A 21,152-nucleotide genomic window follows, 5' to 3' on the forward strand; every position below is an offset into this window, starting at 1 on the left:
CTGAAAAAGAGCTCCTAATGGCAGCAATGATGTAGTCTACCCTAACATCCATCTAAGCGTAAGTTACTCGGGATCAACGTCACGTGTTTTCGTGTTCCATGGTTTCGGGCAGGCGCGAGTTTTCGCGTGGTCGGTTCATGAATGAGGTTCATAATGATGCCAATCATTTTATGACAATGATTCTTGGGTTCTGACCGCTTGGTGAAATGATGAGGCTTCTGAATGATTCTCCATGGGATTCAAATTCTCGTTCCTCTGTGACTTGCTGTCGCAGCTGGAACAAAACGAGGTGGTCAAAGCTACCACAGTGAAAAGAGACGCAACGGATTATCACACAGTCGCCGGGTGGTTCAACTGTCATGCCGCACGGATTCATCATCCGGAGACTGACGCGTTAGCATTTCTCTCGTGTCTGTTACCGGAGAAGCGTTCAGACCGAGTTTATGGGCTTCAAGCTGCCTCACTGGCGCGTGTCATTGGTCGATGCTTAGGGCTAGGATCCTCAAGACTCGCAGAGCTGGGTCGATGGCGCTCGTCTGGGGGCCCAGATCTCGGACAATGCGTCGAGAATGTGTTGCGGCAAACGGAGAACTCCGTGGATCGTAATGAGGCTGTCACAACCGAGGAGATTGATCAAGCTCTGGACAAAATCGCCTCTCGAAGCCGATTCTCGGCGCCTCAAGCTCGTCGCCAGCAGGCAGCCGTCGATGTGGAGAGCGCTCTCTCGCCTCTCTACCGAAGACTAAGCAGCCGGGACGCGAAGTGGCTGACGAGGATGATATTGAAGTCTTACTTGCCTGTAACAGTGCCTGGGGAATTCGCACTTCAAAAGTTCCATTTCTTGCTGCCTCATCTTCTTCAGTTCCAATCCAGCTTGGAAGGTGCACTAGAAACGCTATCTCTGGAGCCGATGAACAAATACCCTCCAAATCCTGATCGGTCCATTGTACCTCGTCTCTGCTCTGCGGCGCTGGATCACTTCAAGCCTCGAATTGGTATCAAAATTGGACGACCTGAGTACTACAAGGCAAGGAGCACGAAGCATTGCCACGACATGGCCAGAGGTCGTCGTATGAGCATGGAGCGAAAATATGATGGAGAATACTGTCAGTTCCATGTGGACCTCACGAACAAACAGAATCCATTCAAGATCTTTGCCAAAAGTGGCAAAGATTCTACAGCCGACAGAGCAGCAGTTGTCCCGACTTTGACGCGCTGTTTAGATATAGGTGCACCTGGCTGCAAGTTCAAACACAGTTGCATTCTCGAGGGAGAATTGGTGGTTTGGAGTGATGAGCTTGATGGGATTGCAGACTTCCACAAGCTTCGAAGACATCTGCCTCGGTCTGGCGCTTACATCGGGACCGAAAGCGATTCTCCGTGAGTATTACCCGGTCAATCAGAGTGATCCCCAGGTCTAACGAAGTCCAGACCGCAGCCATACGAACACTTGATGGTGATCTTTTTCGATATCCTCTTGATTGACGACAACGTCTGCCTTAGAGCCCCTCACTTTCAGAGACGCTTACTACTGCAAGATCTAGTTCAACTTATTCCCGGACGTGCCGATCTTGCTGAACAAGACATGATCGATTTTAGCGAACCCAGTAGTCGGTTTTGGCTGGAGGACAAATTCGCCAAAGCTATTTGTCAAAGGTGGGAAGGCCTCGTGCTCAAAGCGTCCGACGAGCCATATTTCTCGATTCATGCAGCTGGAATGAATGAGCAGTTTGGTCGATGGATCAAACTCAAGAAGGACTACATTCCAGGGTTAGGTGATACCGTTGATCTGGCGATAGTCGGTGCGAGCTACAACGCTCAAGATGCGGCGGCACTGTCCTCTATACGAGGTCTGCGATGGACACACTTCTTAGTCGGGTGTCTGTTGAATAAGGATGCCGTGGTGCAGCACGGCACTCGGCCACACTTTCGTGGGATCGACGTTGTTGATCGTCATAGCATGCACTGGAAGATTCTCCAGCTCCTCAATCAGCTTGGGCAATTTCAATCACGCGATCCAGACAGCTTCAACGAGGTGACAATTGAGATGGGTCGAGTAAGCCTTCCAAAGGTATCAGTGGTCTTCAAGAAGCCATTTCTTGTCGAAGTGATGGGCAGTGGCTTTGAGAAGCCATCTGGGGCCCGCTACTTCAGTTTGCGGTTTCCCCGAATTTTAAAGATCCACGATGACCGCTCGTTAGAGGAAGCTGCTTCTTTTCAAGAGCTGCAGCTACTGGCAGAAAATGCTCGGGCTGTGCCAGTTGACGAGCTCTCGCAAGAACAAAACCGATGGCGCGTGCAGCTCAAAGTTAGTGGCAACGGGCAGAATCAATACCTGGCGCATGAATCAGACAGTCCCACCACAACCACTTCCTCAACCTCTACCACAACTGCATCTTACAACTCCGAGACCACCATGAGCGCCCATAAGGCCGGTATCGAAATCCTACAAATGAACGACTGTGCCGAAAAGACGCCGCTTATCATGGCAGACCAAAGTCAAGATGAGAACGTCAACCCAACGTCTGAACTTGTTGGTCACGTAAAATCACAATCATCCCACAACACTGGCCAGGCAACGACTCATAAACGCCCACTCTCCGAGGACGGTCCCTCGCCAAATATCCCTCCAGCCAAGAAACAAGTCTTGGAGGGGTCCTGTGCAGTGGTGAGCCCCGAGTTCGAATCTCAGGATGATGATCAACGTCTGCATCACAACGAGGTCTCTCAGGGCCATGCCCAGGGTCCGCAAGACAACGCAGCCGCTGAGGGTCATGCCCAGGGTCCGCAAGACAACGAAGCCCCTCAGACAGTAGCCGGCACCGAGACAAACGATCACAATTCTGACAATCCTGGCGATGCACGCAATATCAATACACAATCTGGAAACTCAGGTCAACCCGGTATTGACAAGTTCACAAAGAACTTGTCTCCTCTTATGACGATTCCTGTGTACCTGTCTGGTCAACCCGGCGATGGCGTCGTACCTATTGGCGAGCAGGATTCCCCAAGTTTTTCCCAGTTTTGTCAAGCTCTACTCTCCGAGCGAACGCTGGCAGTGCTGAGTAAATCTAACCCACGGGCCGCCTTTGAGGAGACGGTGTACGGCATCGTTTTGATCAACGTGAAAGTCCTATCCCTGGCTGAGAATGTCCTCAAGATCAGAGGAGGCCTGAAGAGAGCCATCGCCAACAACCCCTCATCTCAAGTCAAGAAGGGTCGTATCTTCTTCGTGGACCATTCTCTCCTCAACTCTGGAATCGAACCTGACGACAAGCGATTTTGCCTTGGAGAGACCTGGCGTAAGCTGGCTCACAAATGCCACTATGCTTGCTTCCATTGGAAAGTGAACGACCAAGTTGAAGGTTCGGAGGCACCTGCTCAGTCAGATAATACTGCCGGTCCTTGGAAAAGAAGATCCAAGATCCTCGGAAGGGAGCACCCCATCATGTTTTACCTCCGCAGCGATCCAGCCGATCTCGCTGAATTGGGCGAATTTTCAAAGGACCGGTACATGCCTCCCTTCAAAGACACCAAACGCTAGAATGCTCTTCATGAACGCTTGTGTTCCCTCTCAGAAGACCAAACCTGACGATTTACGACTTTTCTTTTCTTGAAGATACATTACATGCGTTGATCCGAAGGCGTTTCTGTGTCTATGACTTGGTATTTCCGAGTCTCATGTCTGCAGAACTCTGCTTAGTTGGATGATGCCTCTAGCGCTTCGCATCGATATTCAGAAATCTGGGGAAGGGCCGTCATATTCTTTTTCTACATTCCACTTGGTCAATACGACTTCTTGTTTGCGGCGAGAATAGTGTACTGGAGAGCTGAGCTGACCCACCAGGGGCCATGTTCCTTATGAATTTCACAGCAAGAATACCCATACACTCCAGGCCAGAAAATTCAAAATAAAAACTTTATTGAAACACCAACCGCGGTTACGTGAGGGCGGGGCATGTCTTAGTGGCATCGAAACTCATTTGAAATAACGCCGTGCTCTAGCTATGGGGAGGGCGGCCTCCACACTTTCCTTCACACACAGTCTGTGTTGGTTAACCCGACATCCTGAGCTGCCCGCCGAGCGACCCTAAGCTACTTACTGAGCGGCCCTGAGTTACTCAAACGTCAACGCAGAGATAAGTCCATTTTTAGTTCAAAACTAAGTTGGAATCGGTGGGAGACGCTATTAGGAGCACATAGCCAAAAAAGTGGACTGTGGCTAAAAAGTTCAACGAATTTAATATAGGAGTATAGTGATATTTGATTGCAATAATACCGAGAGATACCGAAAGCCAAAGCTGATCATGACTATTCTACAGGCCATGGGACTGTTACGGAAAATGAGGACAGCCGAAGCAATAAGACCAGATCTTTCTGCTGATGAGTTCAGGACTAAGAAGCTATCTAAAGATAGTGGCCCGGTCTATCACCTAGCCTAACCTGTAACTGCGACCGTGACAACCGCTTTCCCGATTATCCAAGTTAGTATGTCCATGATTTATTCTCAGTGTCAGAAAATTTCGCCCGCAGGTGTCCTTGATTCTCTGTAGGACGTTGCTTCTCTGCAGACTTTTGGGAACCGGACGTTTCATCGACATTCGGGGGTAGCAGTGAGAGGCCGCTCACTGCATCTTGCTTCTCTGTAGGACGTTGCTTCTCTGCAGACTTTTGGGAACCGGACGTTTCATCGACATTCGGGGGTAGCAGTGAGAGGCCGCTCACTGCAAGAAGGTCTTCGATGTTGGTGCTTCCACTCGGGGCAAGCCCACCACAATCTTGGAAATCTTTTAGGACCTTGTCGATTATCTCCGCCTGGCCACTCATATGTAGAAAGTTTCCAATACAAGCGTGGATTTCGAGAAGTCTAGGATCTGGAAGTTCCCAACTTCCTTTGTGGACTCTGAACTTCACAAGCCGATTTTTAGGTAAATTTCGTATTGGCCCTGTAGCGGTATCTGGAAAGGTCTTGATTCGATATTGGTGAGTAACTCCGGTTGCTTCAAAAATAAGTCTGAATTGACCGAATTCCGTATGAAGTTGGGAGTCTAGCATTAGGACGTTCTTTTCCGAATTAATCTATTCCGAGGTAGAGGATATATTTCGAAGAACTGGAAAGTAGCGTCTTAGGTTAACCCAAATCTTCGTATATCTATCCACTGCCTCGCCGTTATTAGCCTGAAAGGATCCAAGTATAAATGGAATCTCGCCGTTATTAGCCTGAAAGGATCCAAGTGCAAATAGAATGATATAGGCCGCTTTAAGATGGGCGTTATTACGTTCCGTGGATGGGCGTGGCTGTGACTGTACTGCCCCGTTGCAAGACATTTGTTACCATCCCTTTCTAAACAGTGGTGCCGAAGTTGCGACTGAGAGCTTCTACTGATAGGCTCCTGCTCGATGTTTAGGCTCTTGAGATTCTCGATTGAATCTTCAACGCTAGAACGCGGAGATGGAGTGATTTCAGTAGGTTTTTTGCCACCCTGTGCTTTCATGGGAATCAATAATCCATTTCTGATGCTCTGGACCAGTTGCCGAAGCTTCTCATCGTTTGCACACCCTGAAACGTCTTCGGCCAGATTTCTTTTTCCGTCAGGAGACAGGATCTTGAAGAAGTCACGGAGGAATTCCTTGGTTTTGTCCGTGGGTTTAAGTGGTGCGTAACTATTCAGCTTTCGATCCAGCTTCTAGCTTGATTATGAGTATCGAGAAGACTAGAAGACACGGAAGGACTCACCGTCTTTGAGGATGATGACATTCTACAGATTACCCAGGTTGGGGTGCGCTTGGGGCCAGCCTAAAGGGTATGGCAGTTCCAGTAAAAGCAAGGCAGCCGAATCAGCTGTGGCAGATGGGAAGGGGATTGATTGATGATCGATCAGTACGATTAGTTGAAGCCTTGCAAAGGAGATGATGAATGAGTGCGACTGGTTGGAGGAAAGTTGGGTGGGGGCAGGGAGCCAGGCTCAAAGTCCCTTCTCACCGCTTTCCCTAATCACTTCGGACGGAAGAAGAGGCACAGCTCGCTGACTGGACAATGTGAGCCGATGAGTAAGCATTGACTGAGTGATCACATGACTGCACTGACAAAGATCGTGATCGATGGATTGGTACTAGGGCATTACGCACACTTGACCAGATCACTCAGCATGAGCGCATGCTGACAGTTACTACTCGGTGAGCCTGAGCTTGATCGCCCTCATTAAAGCGGCGGCAGCTCAGACAGGAAGCCCCCACCCGGCGGACAAAATCCGGTGTATATAGGTGCATACGCAAGAACCCATGATTAGAAAAAGTCATATTTGCCCAATTCAAAGCCTAGCCGACGTCATCTCGTCTGGCACGAATATCCCTCATCAATGCCTTTGCTTCTTCGACTTCCATGCCGTCCTGACAGAGCTCACTGGCTAATTGATCCGCACGATCGAAATCACCATTCCGCAAGGCATGTTGTGCCAACCAGAGCCGGGCTTTTGACGTCGTTGCGGTTGGGTGGTGCCAAGGCTCTGCGATTGATGAGTCGTCTTGTTGCATGCCGAACGAAGATGCGCTCGGGCGAGGTTTGCGATGACTGCGACGAGAGCGCCCTTGTCGTCCTGTCTTTTCGGAATTGCCAGAGTAGTCGTCATCGCCTTCTTCATCGCTGTGTGCGGGATGCTCCGAGGCTGATGAGTATTCATCCTCATCTGAGACTTGCGCCTCCCCGACTGGGATACCACCCGTCTCTTGTTGCAGAGTCAACTCCATGTACGCTGCTGCCTCTTCTTCGTCATCCAGTCTTTCGTACAGTGTTGCTATCTGATGCAATGTTTCAGGGTCGAGGATTTTCCGAGCACTGATGCCGGGTTGGTCATCTGCGTAGTAGGAACCAGCCACTAGCGCGCGCTTCAGAGCCTGGATGCTTTGCTCAAGACGGCCCATTTTCGCATAGCAGGAGCCTACCGCTTGCCACATTTTAGGGTCATATGGCCGAAGAGCTGCGGCACGTTGGTAGTAGAACAGAGCGTAGAAAGACATGTCCAACACTTCGTAGGCTTGACCGAGACCGTACCACGCCCGATAGTCCTTGCGATTGACATCAACGGCACGTCGGTATGACTCGATGGCAGAATGGGTATTTTTCATCTCAATGAACTCATGGCCCATCAGGGTCCAGGCTGAAAGGAAGTTGCGGTCAAGAGTCAAGGCACGACGGAAGTACATGACTGCCTTTTCGTGCTCAGACTTCAAGGAGTAATAGTTGCCCACGACACAGCATGTCTCCGGACGGAATTTGTCGGTTGCAGAAGCTATCTGCGCCACAAAAGCCAGACGAGGCCGCTCATTCATCACGTACAAAATGTTTGAATAGTGATCGAGACTGTCTAAACGGTGTGGTGACGTGGTCAAGATATCGGTGAAGATTCTTGATGCCCTCTCGAAGTCTATTAAATGTCAACCAGAAGTCCGTAACAAAGACAGATAGGCGGAAACAATCTCACCTTTATTGTGGTAAAATAAAAGAGCGTGCTGCGTCTGCAGAAAGGCACTTGTGGGGAATATAGCCTGCAAATCGCTTAATGTAGAGTATGTGTCATCTGTGGCTTGATAGAGTTCTTGACTTGAGTAGACATAGAATATGAGAGTCATGATATTCTCCGGCAAGAAGTCCTTGATTTGTTTCAACTGAATGCAATGTCAGTAGGCATAATTTGATGGAGCGTTCGTGCAGGTGAATGTCTCATCCTTACGTCTTCAATGCTGCCCAGCAGATCGTTCAATTCCTGCCAGGCTCCCCAGTGGAAGGGGTTTTGATGCACGCTTCGAATCAGCCAAGTCTTGGCTTGCTCTTCATTGCGACCTTTCAGAAGGACCACCGCGTAAAGGTACTCCAACCAGCCTTGCCCCCGTTCATCTAATCCCTTCGCACTGCGCTCTGCGAGCCAGCCCTCGAGACCTCGAGCCAGATCGGGCAATTCCCTGTTCACAGCCGTCCCAACATCCGAAGGACCCAGAACCATCTCCGTCTCCTCATTCTTCCTCTTCTCGCCCGCAAGATACTTGGCGTAGAGCGCGAGGAACAAAGACTTCTGGCTGATGTTTGGATAAGGGTTCCGTGATGGCTGGGCATGGCTTTTCGTAGGTTGCGATAATGACACCCTTTCTTTGCCTTTTCGCGGGGTACTCCGTACAGTCTTTGATTTTGCATTGGGTGAGGCTGCGGACAAGGGCACTGGAGGCACTGCCGGGGGCAGAAACACGGCGGCGCATCGATCATATTCTCGAGTATCGAAATAGGATTTGGCCAGAAGGTATTTGTGGGTTTCTTTGGCTTCTAGGGCCGCTTCCATGGGGTCGGGGTTTCTAAGGTATGGATTCGCCGGCGCATTGGAGGTGTCACCTAGCTCCATGGGTGACTCGAAATCGGTGTCGACTGAATCAAGTGGTACGATTGAATCGAGCATTTCTGCGGCCCTGGTGTGCGATTGAGGGTGAGTCCCTGTTGCGCGGGCATTCATTGTCCAAGACGTACTCACCATTTTGCGGATTGGTAGAGGCATCGCTCGGAACACTTGACAGTAGCGTCTTCGAATCGATGCTTCAGCTCTTGTATGTCTTCCTCGGTGAATTCCATTGTGTTCGGCACAAGGGCTCAATGCACGGGGCAGCGGAATCGATCTTTGCGGCACAATCCAGAGATTTGAGGGATGACAATTCAGCACGACTCGTCTGGTCGGCACTGTCTCCCAATATTGTTCCAGAACACGCTGCGACGCAAGTGCCGCTGAGTTCCCGCGGAGCTCGACCGATCAACAAGTACTGCGGGCTTGGCGCGTCGTTGACACAATCGAACTTGCGCCACACCGAACTGAAGTCACCCGATTGGAGTTCAAAAGGTATGTGTCTTTTTCCTCCTGGGAGGTAAGTTTTCAACTGCGCAAAACTTTTCGCTTCCTCTGTCGCCAGCCTAGAGATTCTGGCAGCAACAAGATCGACGTGCAGCAGCGATCGATGGAACAGGCGGCAAACAGTGCAAACCAGCTAAAAGAAACAAACACGCCCCTCCCCGCGGGGAGCTGAAAGTCTAAAAGTAGATTGTTTGTTCGAGTCTGGCCCCCTCCTCTCCTGAGACATCTGCTGTCTGGCTGATAATTGTCAATCCATACTCTCATCATGGCTACGACTACCAAGCGCGCCGACTTTGAGGCGGTCTTTCCCACTCTGGCCAAGGATATTCTCGCTCATGCGAAGAAGTATAACCTCCCCGCCAATGCGCTCGAGTGGTTCGAGAAGGTAAGGCTACCGCGCGGCCCCAATTCTTCTCCAATTTCACAAATTCACCGAAACAAGAAAATGTTCGGGAGGAAATTGGACATTGCAATTGACATGTCTTTTGTCTCTAGTCTCTCTTCGCCAACACCCCCGGTGGCAAACTCAACCGCGGACTGTCCGTGCCCGATACGGGTCTCGCCCTCCTCCAGAAGCCCCTGACCGATGAGCAATTCCAACACCTGAGCATCCTCGGCTGGCTCACGGAGCTGCTCCAGGCTTTCTTCCTGGTCAGCGATGACATGATGGATGGGTCTATCACTCGCCGTGGTCAGCCTTGCTGGTACCGCCACGAGGGAGTCGGCATGATCGCCATCAACGATTCCTTCATGCTGGAATCGTCCATCTACCTGGTCCTGAAAGAGCGCTTCCGCTCGCACCCTGCCTACATCGACCTCGTCGAGCTCTTCCACGAGACCACCTGGCAAACCGAGCTGGGTCAGCTGTGTGATCTGATCACTGCGCCCGAGGACAAGGTCGATTTGGACAACTTCTCCATGGAGAAGTACATGTTCATTGTCACCTACAAGACCGCCTACTACAGCTTCTACCTGCCCGTTGCCCTGGCTCTGATGTACCTGCAGCTTGCGACGCCGGAGAACCTCAAGCAGTCGCACGACATCCTCATTCCTCTGGGTCAATACTTCCAGATCCAGGATGACTACCTGGACAACTTTGGTGACCCGTCTGTCATTGGCAAGATCGGCACGGATATCCAAGACAACAAGTGCTCATGGTTGATCAACCAGGCCATTGCACGGGCCACCCCTGAGCAGCGTGCGGTGCTGGACTCGGCCTACGGTCGCAAGGACAAGGTGCAGGAGGCCAAGGTCAAGAAGATCTTTGAGGAGATGGAGCTGGAGAAGGCCTACAAGGAGTACGAGGAGAAGGTCGTTGGTGAGCTGCGGGCCAAGATCGCTGCTGTGGACGAGCAAAGTGGTCTGAAGAAGGAGGTGTTTGAGTCCTTCCTTGGCAAGATTTACAAGCGCACCAAATAGATGTATTAGATACCCAATTGTCACGCAGAGGGGGGTGGGGAAGAAAAGAAGGCAGTGAGAGGACGAGGATCGCCACTGCTAAAAGATAGGGGTGTTATGTCGGCCCGCTTAATGTATTGTCCATGAAAATCGATCGACGTGGTGGTTGTCAGCGCGATGAGACTTGCATGGAATCCTTGCATCACGTCAGCGGTAGACCAGTAGCGTATTAATGGACTATGGACTTATAGAGTATGGACCGAATTTGAAGGGAAGCTTTTCAGCTCCCCGTAGCTGGAAGTGATCTGTAGATGAGGAGATACTTGTACTTGTAGTACTGAGTACTGACAACAGGCATAAGAAAAATAGTGTACGTACAGTCGTACACTGCTGACTACAGTGACTAGACTCACTACAGGTTTACACAACTACTGCTACCACTACAATCAGTCTCGGACTCTCGGCAGCCATGGGGAAACGAGCTGGAGGGAGTTCTTTTCTCCGCAAAAGACTGTCTGGATTGCTAGATAAACCAAAAGTCCGCGACCAAGCCAACGACAACAGACAGGAGCAGGAGTACCACACCTCATCCAAGTGCTATGGCCAGATCTTTGCATACTACAGCTATACGCAACAGAGAACCAACTGCATGGTCCTATAAATCCACTCGAGACTTCTTAAAAGAACCTTTTCGATGCCCAGAATGACTGGACAAGTCTTGACGTGATCGATTCTAATTGCTCGGCATGTACAGTCTTTCCATCTTCGACTCCGCCCGGATTGAGAATCAATCGACTAGTGGGGAAATCCATGCTTAATGTTCCTCGAATGTTTCATGATGCATCCAATAGCCTCTCCGACCTGGGGTTGTGAGTGCCTACTACTACAGTACTTGATGGTGAATCATTCACGTAAGTCCCCAGACTAAAACAAATGGGAGCTCTACTCAGCAAACCAAGTCAGAAGGAAGTTGCCCGAGTTATACCATGAGGACTGATTTCTACGATAGAGCCAGCCCGAATACTTGGGCGAAACACGCTATTTACCATGAAACCAGACTCGAGCAGCAACACTCGGAAAGCATTCTAGAGTCTAGACCATGCATGTTTCTGCCCATTCTGCATAAATCGCATGACTCCACCCAAACGATGCCGGATCAATTCTTATACACAGCGCAACGGGCGACCGGTCCGGAAAGAGAAAGAATCACAGGTGCAGAAAGTCACTTCCTTCTTCCGACTAGTCGCAGATGCTCTGAAGAAAAAAAAGTTCAACATCTGTAGGGAAGCTGGGTTCGACAGGACACGACATGGCGCCGATTGATCCCCGGATTCCCCGCACTCCTCAGGCAGGATGGCATCCCCGTCAGGAAGTGGCCCACGGCGTGTCTTCCGTTTCCTGAAAGAGTAATTGGCGGGAAAAGAATGGGGAAATGGGGGTCCGAGCGAGATGGATGAATCGTATTGTAGAGTGATGACAAGGACTGGATCACTTGTAGTAGACTAGTACTAATGCAATCTGAGATGGAGAAAACGGACAGGCAATGTGTCTCTTTCTCTTCCCTCCTCGTCCGCAGCCCATAAAGTCTAATATGTCCGGTGCGATTCCAGTGGGAGGGAATTGAGAGTTCAAGTCTCGCGTGCCCGACTTTGCTCTGCTGGATGCACAATGTCGATACAGAGGCCAAAACTGACCTAGCAGTTGGAGAGAAGATCGCCACTTCCACTACCCTTGTAGTAAAGTTCATACTTCTGTCTTTCCTCGTCCTTCTCGGTCCTTGCAAGGTTCGTCCAAGGCAGTACAGAGACCTTTCGAGTATAGGCCAGAATCGACAGGACTGATAAAAATCATTTCATCAAGGTCTCTTTGTGCACCACGAGACTGATGACAAGACCGATTCATCTCTGAAGCAGTTGCTCGTACACCCCATGCCATCCATGGGGTCCTATTCACCTCCCGGGGACCGACCGTCAAGCCCTAAGCTCATGTCATTTCGACGAGACAAAATGTATGAGCCGACACTGTCACCCAGCCATCACCGTCGCGTGAGCTATCCCAGGCGAAAACGGATCTCATTGCAGATTGCACTCCTCTTATTCATCCTCGGCTACCTGGGTAGGACAGCTCTGTACTCGCTTGAGAATAGTCGCAGCCAGGCGTGTCCCCGAGACTCGATCACCTTGAGCAAAGAGGAGACGCTGTCGTCGTCGGTTGACAGCGGGTCAATAAAGACCGGGCAAGAAGACAGCGCCCTGCCACGAGTGCTCGATGTGTCCTCGGAAACTCATCAGTCAACATCTCACGCCGAGGTGAAAGAGACAAGGCCCGACGATGTCGACAAAGAACTCGACCAATTTGTCGAATCTCTAGAGAATGTGCTCTTGACCCTACCGGACCCGCCTGAGATCATCGACACAATCGGCCCGATCGAAGGTACGGGTGAAATCATGGTTCGCGAGATAGGGCTTCGAGCGCGCCTGTTCAAAAGTGCGCTGGATGCTTGGGAAGCTTTGCAAACGATCGCCTCTGACAATCGTCTCCGTCTTCGAGGTGATGTACTCCAACAGCTCATGCAGAATCCGGAAATTGCAACCCGTCTGGAGATGGATCACACGGCTCTGATTCATAAGTATGAAGAGTTCCATTCCTACTTCGTGGCACTATCAGAGCGTCTCTTTGCCTGGACGTTGCCGTATTTCCCAGACTTGGTCGCCTTGCATGCACAGCTCTGGAGTGGAGGGAAAGGGATCGTCTTGACGGGAGGAAACCATCAAGCGTCCTACCTGTTGACCTCGATTCAATCTCTGCGGGACATGGGCTGTGAATTGCCCATTGAAGTCATGTATCTTGGAGACGAGGATCTGGGCCGGCTGAACCGGAGGAAACTGGAAAAGATCAAGGGAGTCATCACGCGAGATCTCAGTCCCCTCGTCAACGATCGAGGATGGAAACTGAAAGGCTGGGCCCTGAAGCCCTTTGCAATCATGCTGTCCAGTTTCCGCGAGGCCATTTTCATCGATGCGGATTCGTTGTTTCTGCGCGATCCATCCATTCTGTTCTTGCACCCAGACTACCAGAGGACAGGCGCACTTTTCTTCAAAGACCGAATCATCGAGCCGGCGTCCAAGCTCGCCTGGTTAAAACGGATCCTCCCCCTCCCATCTCGGCTCAGATCCGACGCAATCGATTCTGGACCGGGACAAGCAGTCATATGCAGGAGTCCGGGGTCGTTGTGGTGGATAAATGGAAGCATTTTGTGCCTCTAATGGTCATCACTCGACTGAATGGACCAGATCGTGACGGAAATGCGTTTGAAGGCCGTGTGGGTGTCTATGACATGGTTTTTGGTAAGCTTTCCTCATTCCCGAGTCGGGTGCATCTTGTTCAAGTGCTGGCATTGAATATCATAAATGCAACGATCTAACGCATCTCCGTCTTTTCCCTGACAGGCGACAAAGAGACCTTCTGGCTCGGCTTCGAACTCGTCGGAGACACCAACTACGCCTTTCACGATGGCAAAGTAGCCATTCTCGGCGTCGCAAAACCAGACTCACCAACGTACAGCCCCGCGCCAGACTTCGACACCCCAAGAGACGACAATTCCAGCTCCTCCTCAATATCCATCGTCGACACCAGCAAGAAGACATTCTCTATATGCGCCCCTCAACTGCTCCACCTCGACGTGGATGGTCGACCACTCTGGTTCAATGGGTGGTTGCTTCCGAGCAAATTCTCCGATGATCCCCGGCTACAACCCGTTAACTTCACCTCTTTTATTGTCGAGTCGGCTGACAGCGAAAATCCAAGTCCGTGGGAGGTCAAGGAGGATAACGTGCTGTGTTTATCGTCGGAGAAGGTGGTTGAGTTGACACTGGCGGAGAAGGAGTCTCTTGATTCGACAGTGAGAACGGCGAGGAAAGTTGGGGCGATAGGGTAGTGGCTTTGAATGTCGAGCTTTCGTATACAGGAATCTATGGTGCTTCTTTTTCAGGCATGTGAATGGGGCATTGCAGATGAGTCAATTGTAGATTCACGTTTCAGATGACTTGCCTTTGTGAGTATTCCGTTCGAAGCAGGCGAGAGCGGCTCAGTCTTTGGATAGCATAGGAAATACTACGCGAGGGCAAGTATGTCATGGCCAGGTGATTCAAGTAGGCATGCTCCGCTTTCGTGGGTTCCGACTTCAAGAGCATTTGAAAGTACGAGTTCTACCATTGTGCCAAATTCTACATCCGGTTGAGCATGTCAAGAGGTCGTGTCTACCGACTACGAGGAGTTTGACCGGCAGAGATGAAACGATCTCATCTTGTTGTTTAAAGAATGTCACGCGCGGGTTAGATTCTCCCATCTCGTGTGCATCAATGTTGGCTCCCAAGTCAAATAATAAAGTGCAGGGGCCACAGAAGGTAATCAGTCATGTAAAGAATGAATAGAGTGGGTGTTGTCTTTCATGCGTCAGGGCAGATCGAGCAAGTAGTAGGTTGTGAGCTTCTTCAGCTGTCAGCCAAGTTAAGCAGAGGCCGAGACCTCCAAACGCTTGAAACCGCCCTTCTCAGCGACTTCCTTCTGCAACTCGACCATGCGCTTCTGATCACCCACGGGATCAGTCGAGTCGGGCTCCAGACCCCACGTCAAGTAAGCATTGGTATAATTGGGCTCGAATCCATCCGGCAAGACCGCGAGACGCTTGCCATAGCGCGTGACCTTGTCCCAGTCACGAGCGACATTCTTCAAGTCACGGCTAAAGTACGCATACGAGCGTTCAAAGATCTTTCGATTCACCGCCGTGCCCATGACAGGTTTGAAATCGACGTATTCCTCATACGCTCCGGCGGGGTCGGCAATGACAGCGTCGGTCGCGCGCTTGACAGCACGCATGAACTTGCCCACTTTCTCTTGGTTACTGGCCAGGAAGGAATCGTTGGCAATGTACAGGATGGAGCAGAAGCAGCAGCAGCCCAGCTCGGCGAGCTGATCGATGCGAAGCATCTGGACGTCGTCGCGGGGCCGGCCCTGACCAGCGAGCCATTCTTCCAGCTCGACCATCTGGACATTTTCCAGACCGATGCCGGCGTCAATGTCGCCGCGAATGATGGCCTTGGTGACGTTCATACCGCAACGGACGGCGGTGTAGTCGTCTGCGGTCATGCCGTAGTACTTGGTCAATTCGTCGATTTGGATCTTGCCGAATTCACCGACGTAGCCAATTCGTTTACCCTTGAGGGACTTGAAGTCGGTGGTGATACCGGAGGACTTGAGGTAGACGACGCCCGTGAAGGGCTCGTCCAGTAGCGAGCCAATCGAGGTCACGGGGAAGTTGCGAGCCTTGGCCTTGAGTAAATTGTCAGTTGAATCATTCCTCTTTTCACGTGCACTGGTAGAGACTTTTGAGCGCGTATGGTTTTATATCTTTTGAGATGATCGTGAAACGTACAGCGAGGGTATGAATCATGGCCTTGAATCCCATGTCCACCTTGCCACTGCCGATAATCTCGGTGACATCGGACGGATCATTCGGTTCGAGCAGGGCGACTTTCAGGCCCTCATCTTTGAAGTAGCCGCGAGACTGGGCGAGATACAACGGTGCGTGGTACGGAGTAGCGTGCCTGGATAAAACCATACTTAGCTTACGGCTTCGTGGTAATTCACACGGGATCATAGCCAAGCAGCAAAGATCCTGAGTGGAATGAAGTGGTTCTGTTTCCCAGGTCAGCCATACCAGTTGGTCAAAAAGGTGATCTTGTCAGTGGCCATCTTGGACGGGTTTTTGCTATCGAAAATCTTTGACCAAAAACAAGTCAGTATGCCAAAGATCAAAGGTAATTCCTGTTGCCATTCAATTCTCGGCCCTCTTCGCATGAGAACCGAAACGGTCCCATTCGAGAAGATCAAGTATTGGAATTCGACAACCGGAATCACCCACAACCACAAAAAGGGGGGCAAACAATCAAGAGTCACGCATGTCCTTTCGCTAGTATTATCTAGATCAAGTTTTGACAGTATAATCTCAGAACGATCCCACTCATGCCTCGAGCTCTTGACTCTTGAATCCAGCATCTCTCAATGATACACTGAACAAGCGGACAGATCTCAGAGACACAACTGGAACCGAACACCTGTCATGCGTGTCGGCAGTGACTGTTATACTTGGTACAATACCTCAATCCATTGTTGGAATAACCTGTAGCGTGGACTTGGTCCGAGCCTCGCGGGAGCAACTCGCTGCTCTGCGCGAGGGTCAAGACGTGCGCGGCTTCATGATCGTACAGCTGTACAATCGTACCGGTGTTTGAAGGTTGTTTCTGTCGACTACGGGTGATCGTTTCAAAATGGTAGAAGACGAAATGGCAGTCGGGAAGGAAGATGCAAACAAGAGCACCGCTAAGTTCAACGAACGACGACCGAGTACTTATCTGATTCACACTCTCCCCTCCCCGCCCTGTCAATCGGAGCAGAGAGCCCCGCGCCGAATGGACCCTTTCCAGGGATTTGCGAATCGGAGCACATCATCAAGACGTGTTCGGCCAGGTGGGGGGAGCCGATGATGACTGTTGTACGCAATATTATCAAAAGACTCACCGGAGCATACTGAAGCTCCGTCGGCATGATTGGGCTGGTTGGAAAGTCTATCCCTCCGGAGTCCACTTTCGTGCGTCCGACTTGAACCGCGAGCACCGATACTCAGCAGAAGAAGAAGAAGAAGAAGAAGAAGAAGCAAATGGCCTGAGTGCGTAGTACCTTACTACCTACTACCTACGACTGACAACTCCTCTGCATGATCCTCTAAAATGAACAGAGATATCAATTTTTCTTTTGGAGATCAGAAGCTAATCGACAAAGGAAGAACAGCCAAAGACAATAGCCATAGTCATTGCATATAAGGGTACATTGGACTCTTTGGGACTGAAATTGACAGGGAAAATACAGAGCAAGAGCAAACGTGTTGTCCAATAGAACCGTAGGAAAAACAAAAGGCTTCAAATGCATCGACGCGCGGGACCAGACCAGACCAGAGAAGGACAAAGATTACACGGAGAGGTGGTTGGACATCAGGTCACAGTAGCGGGGAGGGGGTTGAGGTTGAACAGACAGGGATCAACGGAAGACGCGTCCAGTTGGGTCCCTCCAAAGATCGGCTGCACAACAAGTGCAGAGTAACAAGATAATTGATCTCCGACGGAGGAATGACACGACATGAAGAAGCGAAGAGCAAGAATAGAGGACGAGACATTAAGAACGACGAAAAGTCATCATTCGCAGGCGCATTGGGGAATTGAGAACGAGGTGGTCCAGTGCAACGGGATCAAGCTGGACGGTTATGAAAGACAGCGATCATTCACAGCTAAGCCTTGGGGCTCTCACGGCCTCCGTTGACCGAGATACTGTCCAGGGGGGACTGGGGTCGGTCACTCGGCTTGCGCTGACGCAGGGTCAGAGGGTAGAAATGGTCATCGGGCTCCTCCTCCTCACTGCAATAGAAACATGGCGGTTAGTTTTCCTCGTGCACCAAAAAAAAAAGCCTAGGTGGGCAGCAAGAGCTCGAACTTACGGCAGCTTCCACGCAATATAGTCTTCCGTGCTCAGACCCTCGCGACCCTCTTGGAGCGAGGCAAAGTCACCGGGGGTCATCATGCCAGAGCGGTCCCGAGGAGATCCCGGTACAGACAAGGGGCGCGAGACCTTCTGATCGGTTCCGCCGATCATGTCAAAGTAATCTTCCGCTTCGTCGAATGAGGAGGGATAAGCTATTGGAGGAATGATCGTCAGTCACCGTCATGAACAAAAAAGTACAAGTGGGATCAAGCAAGCAAATTTGACGAAACGGGGAGTTCTTACCTCGGCGCAATGCCAGCTGGCGAGCCTTGACATATTCCAGACCCATGCGCTTCCAGTCCAGAAGATCGCTCAGTCGCTCGGTACGGTTGCGCTGATTGATGCGTTGACGACGGCTCTTCAGAGTGAATTGGTACATGAAGTCGGTCAATTGGTTCACTGAGTCGTCGACACCCTTGGCGCGACGATCCACAATGTAAATACCGTAGTCGGAGGAATTCTCGATCAACTCCTCCATGTAACATCCGAATCCGGACAGGTTGGTCGTGATACTGGGGACCCCCATGACGGTGCACTCGGCGGGGGTGTAGCCCCAGGGCTCATAGTAGGAGGGGAAGACACCCAGATGGGTACCGCGGACGAAGTCGTCATAGTCCAGGGGGAGCACGGGATTGGAGGAATTGAGGAATTCGGGATGGAAGACGATCTTGACCCGATCGTACGAGTTGTTGAACAGCTCCACCCGACGCAGCTGGTTCAGAATGGGATCCTCGGAGTCATTCACCATATTGTGCGTGACAATTGGGGGCAGGCCGTGGCGCTTCATCGCAAACAGACGACGACGCAGCAAGACGCGGTCTTGACTTGTGATCAGATCCTTCTCGTCCGGCATGTTCTCACCTTCCTTCCATTCCAGGCAGCGCTCGTACATGCGTTTACCGATTCCCTTCTCGATGTTCTCAATGGTGTCCCGCAGAGACTTCACCACCGCTTGACCCTTGAGAGACTCGACGGTGAGAGATGAGGTTTGGGCAGGCATAATGATGAACGCGACGACTGTAGTCGTCGAGCCGCTGGACTTGAGGCGGTGGTTCAGACGCGCCAGACCCTCGATGAACATATCGACACCCTTGTTGCGGTACTCATACCGACCAGCAGTGAAGAGGTAAAGGGTGTTGTTCAGGTCAAAGTCATTGTGGCCGTAGAAGTGTCCACGGACAAAGTCATTGATCTTCTCCTTGGCTTGCGAGTGCAGGTTCTGGAACTCGTGCATGGCGGAGAATTTCTTGACATTGAGACCGTTGGGCAAGACTCCGTCGGGCTTGCGCTTGAGCAAGTGCTCACTCTCAAAGGCCGTGATGTGAGACACGGTGGTGAACACATCGGCGCTGTGGGCTGCCGCACGCTCGATGCAGTAGCGGTGATAGATTCCACGTTTGCCAGCCTCGGCATCGACGTCAAAGTACTGAAGGTTGTTGTAGAAGTCTACCGATCCGGCGCAAAGGTAACGACCCAGCAGCGTGGCGTGGGTGGTGAAGATGGTGGTCAAGTCCATGTGTCGCTTCTTGGTCAAGGGAAGCGCAACACCGGCCAGCCATTCGTGGAAATGGGCAACCACAGCGCGACGACGCTCGTGTGCGATATACTATACAAATGACAAGAATAAGAGTCAGTCAAGCGCTGTTCCCCATCTTCGCAGACGCAGGCGGGGAAGATTCTCTCGACTGCGGGGGTCACCACGATAGGTGCGACAACGCCAAGATGGAAAACGTACCTCGCCCAAGAACCAAGCGACCAGGTATCCAAACACGATCGCTTCATTGGTCTCGTTATCGGCCGAGGGGGAGGGAATCCCGGATGTGTTCCAGAGATCACCCTTCCACTCGTCCAGCCAGCGGTAGCCCGTGCCCGTGTTGATCAGCAGGACACGAGGAGCACCCTCGATCAACCAGCGACCGTAGACAATCTCGACCCCACGCTCCTGCATAGACTTGATGGTCTCGCGCATGGCGGGGCTGGAGGGGGTCAATTCCTCGACCTCGACGGCCGCCGACGCTTTGTTCAGCGGGCCGATCAAAGTGTAGCGCTCACCATACTCGGCGGTGGTGACGGGCGCTTTTGACTTGAGCACCGAGTAGATACCGCCCACACGGTTGGCTACCTCGGTGGCGATCTCAAAGAGCATATGATTCCGCACATCACGCTTGATGGGCTCAGTTCCGTTTTCGTCGGCCATGGCGGGCAGAAAGCTCGAGAGCGATTGGATGCCCGATGGGAATTAGATGAGTGTGAAAGCAGGTGGTGTAGACACCAATTCAGCGCAACTTGGGATGAGAGTGGCAATTACGAGGGAGGAGAAGATGTAGAGGAGAAGAAGATAATCACCGACCGAACGAGGGTGCGGAGGAGGAGAGGGGGCGAATAGACGAGGGGAGGAGAGAAGTAGTCGTCTGAGCGCAGCAGCGAACCGTTGAAGCTCTGGACGGGGAATGGAGCTCCGGACTCGGTCTGGGTGGCCTGTGCGCGGGGGGGGGGGGGGGGGGATGGTCTCGGGATCTTGTTGCGACGGCTAGCCCTGGTCGGGTCTGCGTCTCCTCTGGTTCTGGGCCGAAGGAGCAGGTCTTGGACACGGTCGAGGGGATGTGGTTGGTTCCCGGACGCCTTGCGCTTCGGTCTTCTGGTCTTGGGATGTTTGGATCTTGGGCTTCTCTTTTGGAGTATTTCTGGAGACGATTCTGCGGAGGGGCCTTTACCCCATGGGTGGCTGGAGAGGGTCCAAAGCGGAGAAAGTCAGACGAGACTAGCTCTCGGTGAGGCGTGCAACTGCTCGTTCTCGGCCCGTTAGGTTCACAAAGGACGCTTTACAGGGAACTGCGGCACCGAAGGAAAGACAGAAAGGATCCAAGGAGTGGAAGACACCAAGAGGAGGAGGAGAAAAATGACAGAGTTGAGACAGGCAATGCCGATTTAAAGGAGGTCACTGAGAACACCCGTGGCAGAAAAAAAAATTTCAAGCTTAACAAGGTCCGGACAGGTACAGGACCAAGTTTTTCTCGGGCGGGCCTGGGGGAAAGACCCGGGAGATCAGAAAAGGGAAATGAGGAAAAGAAATTTAATGGGGACTACGAGCATGTCCCCCCAAAGGTTCCGTCAAAACAACATGAAAAGAAAAAGAAAAAAACTCAGATTCACTTCAACCAGAGTGAATCCGAGGCGGGTGCGCTCGAGGAAGACGCTAGTCGAGTTAATTGCGTAGGTGCAGTGACTCGCCTGTACGCGGTACTTGGTAGTCTACTACAGTAGTCTGTACTC

General features: G+C 51.5%; 8 protein-coding genes across 8 annotated transcripts; 4 read left to right on the plus strand and 4 right to left on the minus strand.

The window, feature by feature from the left end:
* Nucleotides 1-232: 232 nt before the first annotated feature.
* Nucleotides 233-3,544, plus strand: N7539_009583 (ATP dependent DNA ligase domain protein; the record flags this gene model as incomplete). Its single annotated transcript, XM_056939178.1, has 2 exons — nucleotides 233-1,380; nucleotides 1,432-3,544. 2 exons carry the CDS (start codon nucleotides 233-235, stop codon nucleotides 3,542-3,544), a joined length of 3,261 nt encoding a protein of 1,086 aa, XP_056785673.1.
* Nucleotides 3,545-4,485: 941 nt separating this feature from the next.
* N7539_009584 (uncharacterized protein) lies at nucleotides 4,486-4,827 on the minus strand (the record flags this gene model as incomplete). Its single annotated transcript, XM_056939179.1, has 1 exon — nucleotides 4,486-4,827. The coding sequence occupies one exon, from the start codon at nucleotides 4,825-4,827 to the stop codon at nucleotides 4,486-4,488; it is 342 nt and encodes a 113-aa protein (XP_056785674.1).
* Nucleotides 4,828-6,318: 1,491 nt separating this feature from the next.
* On the minus strand, nucleotides 6,319-8,614 carry N7539_009585 (anaphase promoting complex subunit CDC23; the record flags this gene model as incomplete). Its single annotated transcript, XM_056939180.1, has 4 exons — nucleotides 6,319-7,424; nucleotides 7,482-7,665; nucleotides 7,731-8,454; nucleotides 8,517-8,614. 4 exons carry the CDS (start codon nucleotides 8,612-8,614, stop codon nucleotides 6,319-6,321), a joined length of 2,112 nt encoding a protein of 703 aa, XP_056785675.1.
* A 21-nt stretch (nucleotides 8,615-8,635) lies between these two features.
* N7539_009586 (uncharacterized protein) lies at nucleotides 8,636-9,060 on the plus strand (the record flags this gene model as incomplete). The annotated part of the gene is made up of 2 exons (XM_056939181.1): nucleotides 8,636-8,876; nucleotides 8,954-9,060. 2 exons carry the CDS (start codon nucleotides 8,636-8,638, stop codon nucleotides 9,058-9,060), a joined length of 348 nt encoding a protein of 115 aa, XP_056785676.1.
* Nucleotides 9,061-9,153: 93 nt separating this feature from the next.
* erg20 (bifunctional (2E,6E)-farnesyl diphosphate synthase/dimethylallyltranstransferase) lies at nucleotides 9,154-10,307 on the plus strand (the record flags this gene model as incomplete). Its single annotated transcript, XM_056939182.1, has 2 exons — nucleotides 9,154-9,273; nucleotides 9,384-10,307. 2 exons carry the CDS (start codon nucleotides 9,154-9,156, stop codon nucleotides 10,305-10,307), a joined length of 1,044 nt encoding a protein of 347 aa, XP_056785677.1.
* Nucleotides 10,308-12,292: 1,985 nt separating this feature from the next.
* On the plus strand, nucleotides 12,293-14,223 carry N7539_009588 (putative alpha-1,3-mannosyltransferase; the record flags this gene model as incomplete). The annotated part of the gene is made up of 3 exons (XM_056939183.1): nucleotides 12,293-13,422; nucleotides 13,494-13,633; nucleotides 13,736-14,223. The coding sequence occupies 3 exons, from the start codon at nucleotides 12,293-12,295 to the stop codon at nucleotides 14,221-14,223; spliced, it is 1,758 nt and encodes a 585-aa protein (XP_056785678.1).
* Nucleotides 14,224-14,795: 572 nt separating this feature from the next.
* On the minus strand, nucleotides 14,796-16,040 carry N7539_009589 (NMT1/THI5 family protein; the record flags this gene model as incomplete). Its single annotated transcript, XM_056939184.1, has 3 exons — nucleotides 14,796-15,617; nucleotides 15,721-15,892; nucleotides 16,006-16,040. The coding sequence occupies 3 exons, from the start codon at nucleotides 16,038-16,040 to the stop codon at nucleotides 14,796-14,798; spliced, it is 1,029 nt and encodes a 342-aa protein (XP_056785679.1).
* A 1,588-nt stretch (nucleotides 16,041-17,628) lies between these two features.
* Nucleotides 17,629-20,076, minus strand: N7539_009590 (Glycogen synthase; the record flags this gene model as incomplete). The annotated part of the gene is made up of 4 exons (XM_056939185.1): nucleotides 17,629-17,755; nucleotides 17,836-18,031; nucleotides 18,123-19,485; nucleotides 19,615-20,076. The coding sequence occupies 4 exons, from the start codon at nucleotides 20,074-20,076 to the stop codon at nucleotides 17,629-17,631; spliced, it is 2,148 nt and encodes a 715-aa protein (XP_056785680.1).
* Between the last annotated feature and the right edge of the window lie 1,076 nt (nucleotides 20,077-21,152).

This window comes from Penicillium diatomitis, assembly GCF_028827545.1.
Source record: "Penicillium diatomitis strain IBT 30728 chromosome Unknown utg000018l_segment0_segment0, whole genome shotgun sequence".
Taxonomy (NCBI): domain Eukaryota; kingdom Fungi; phylum Ascomycota; class Eurotiomycetes; order Eurotiales; family Aspergillaceae; genus Penicillium; species Penicillium diatomitis.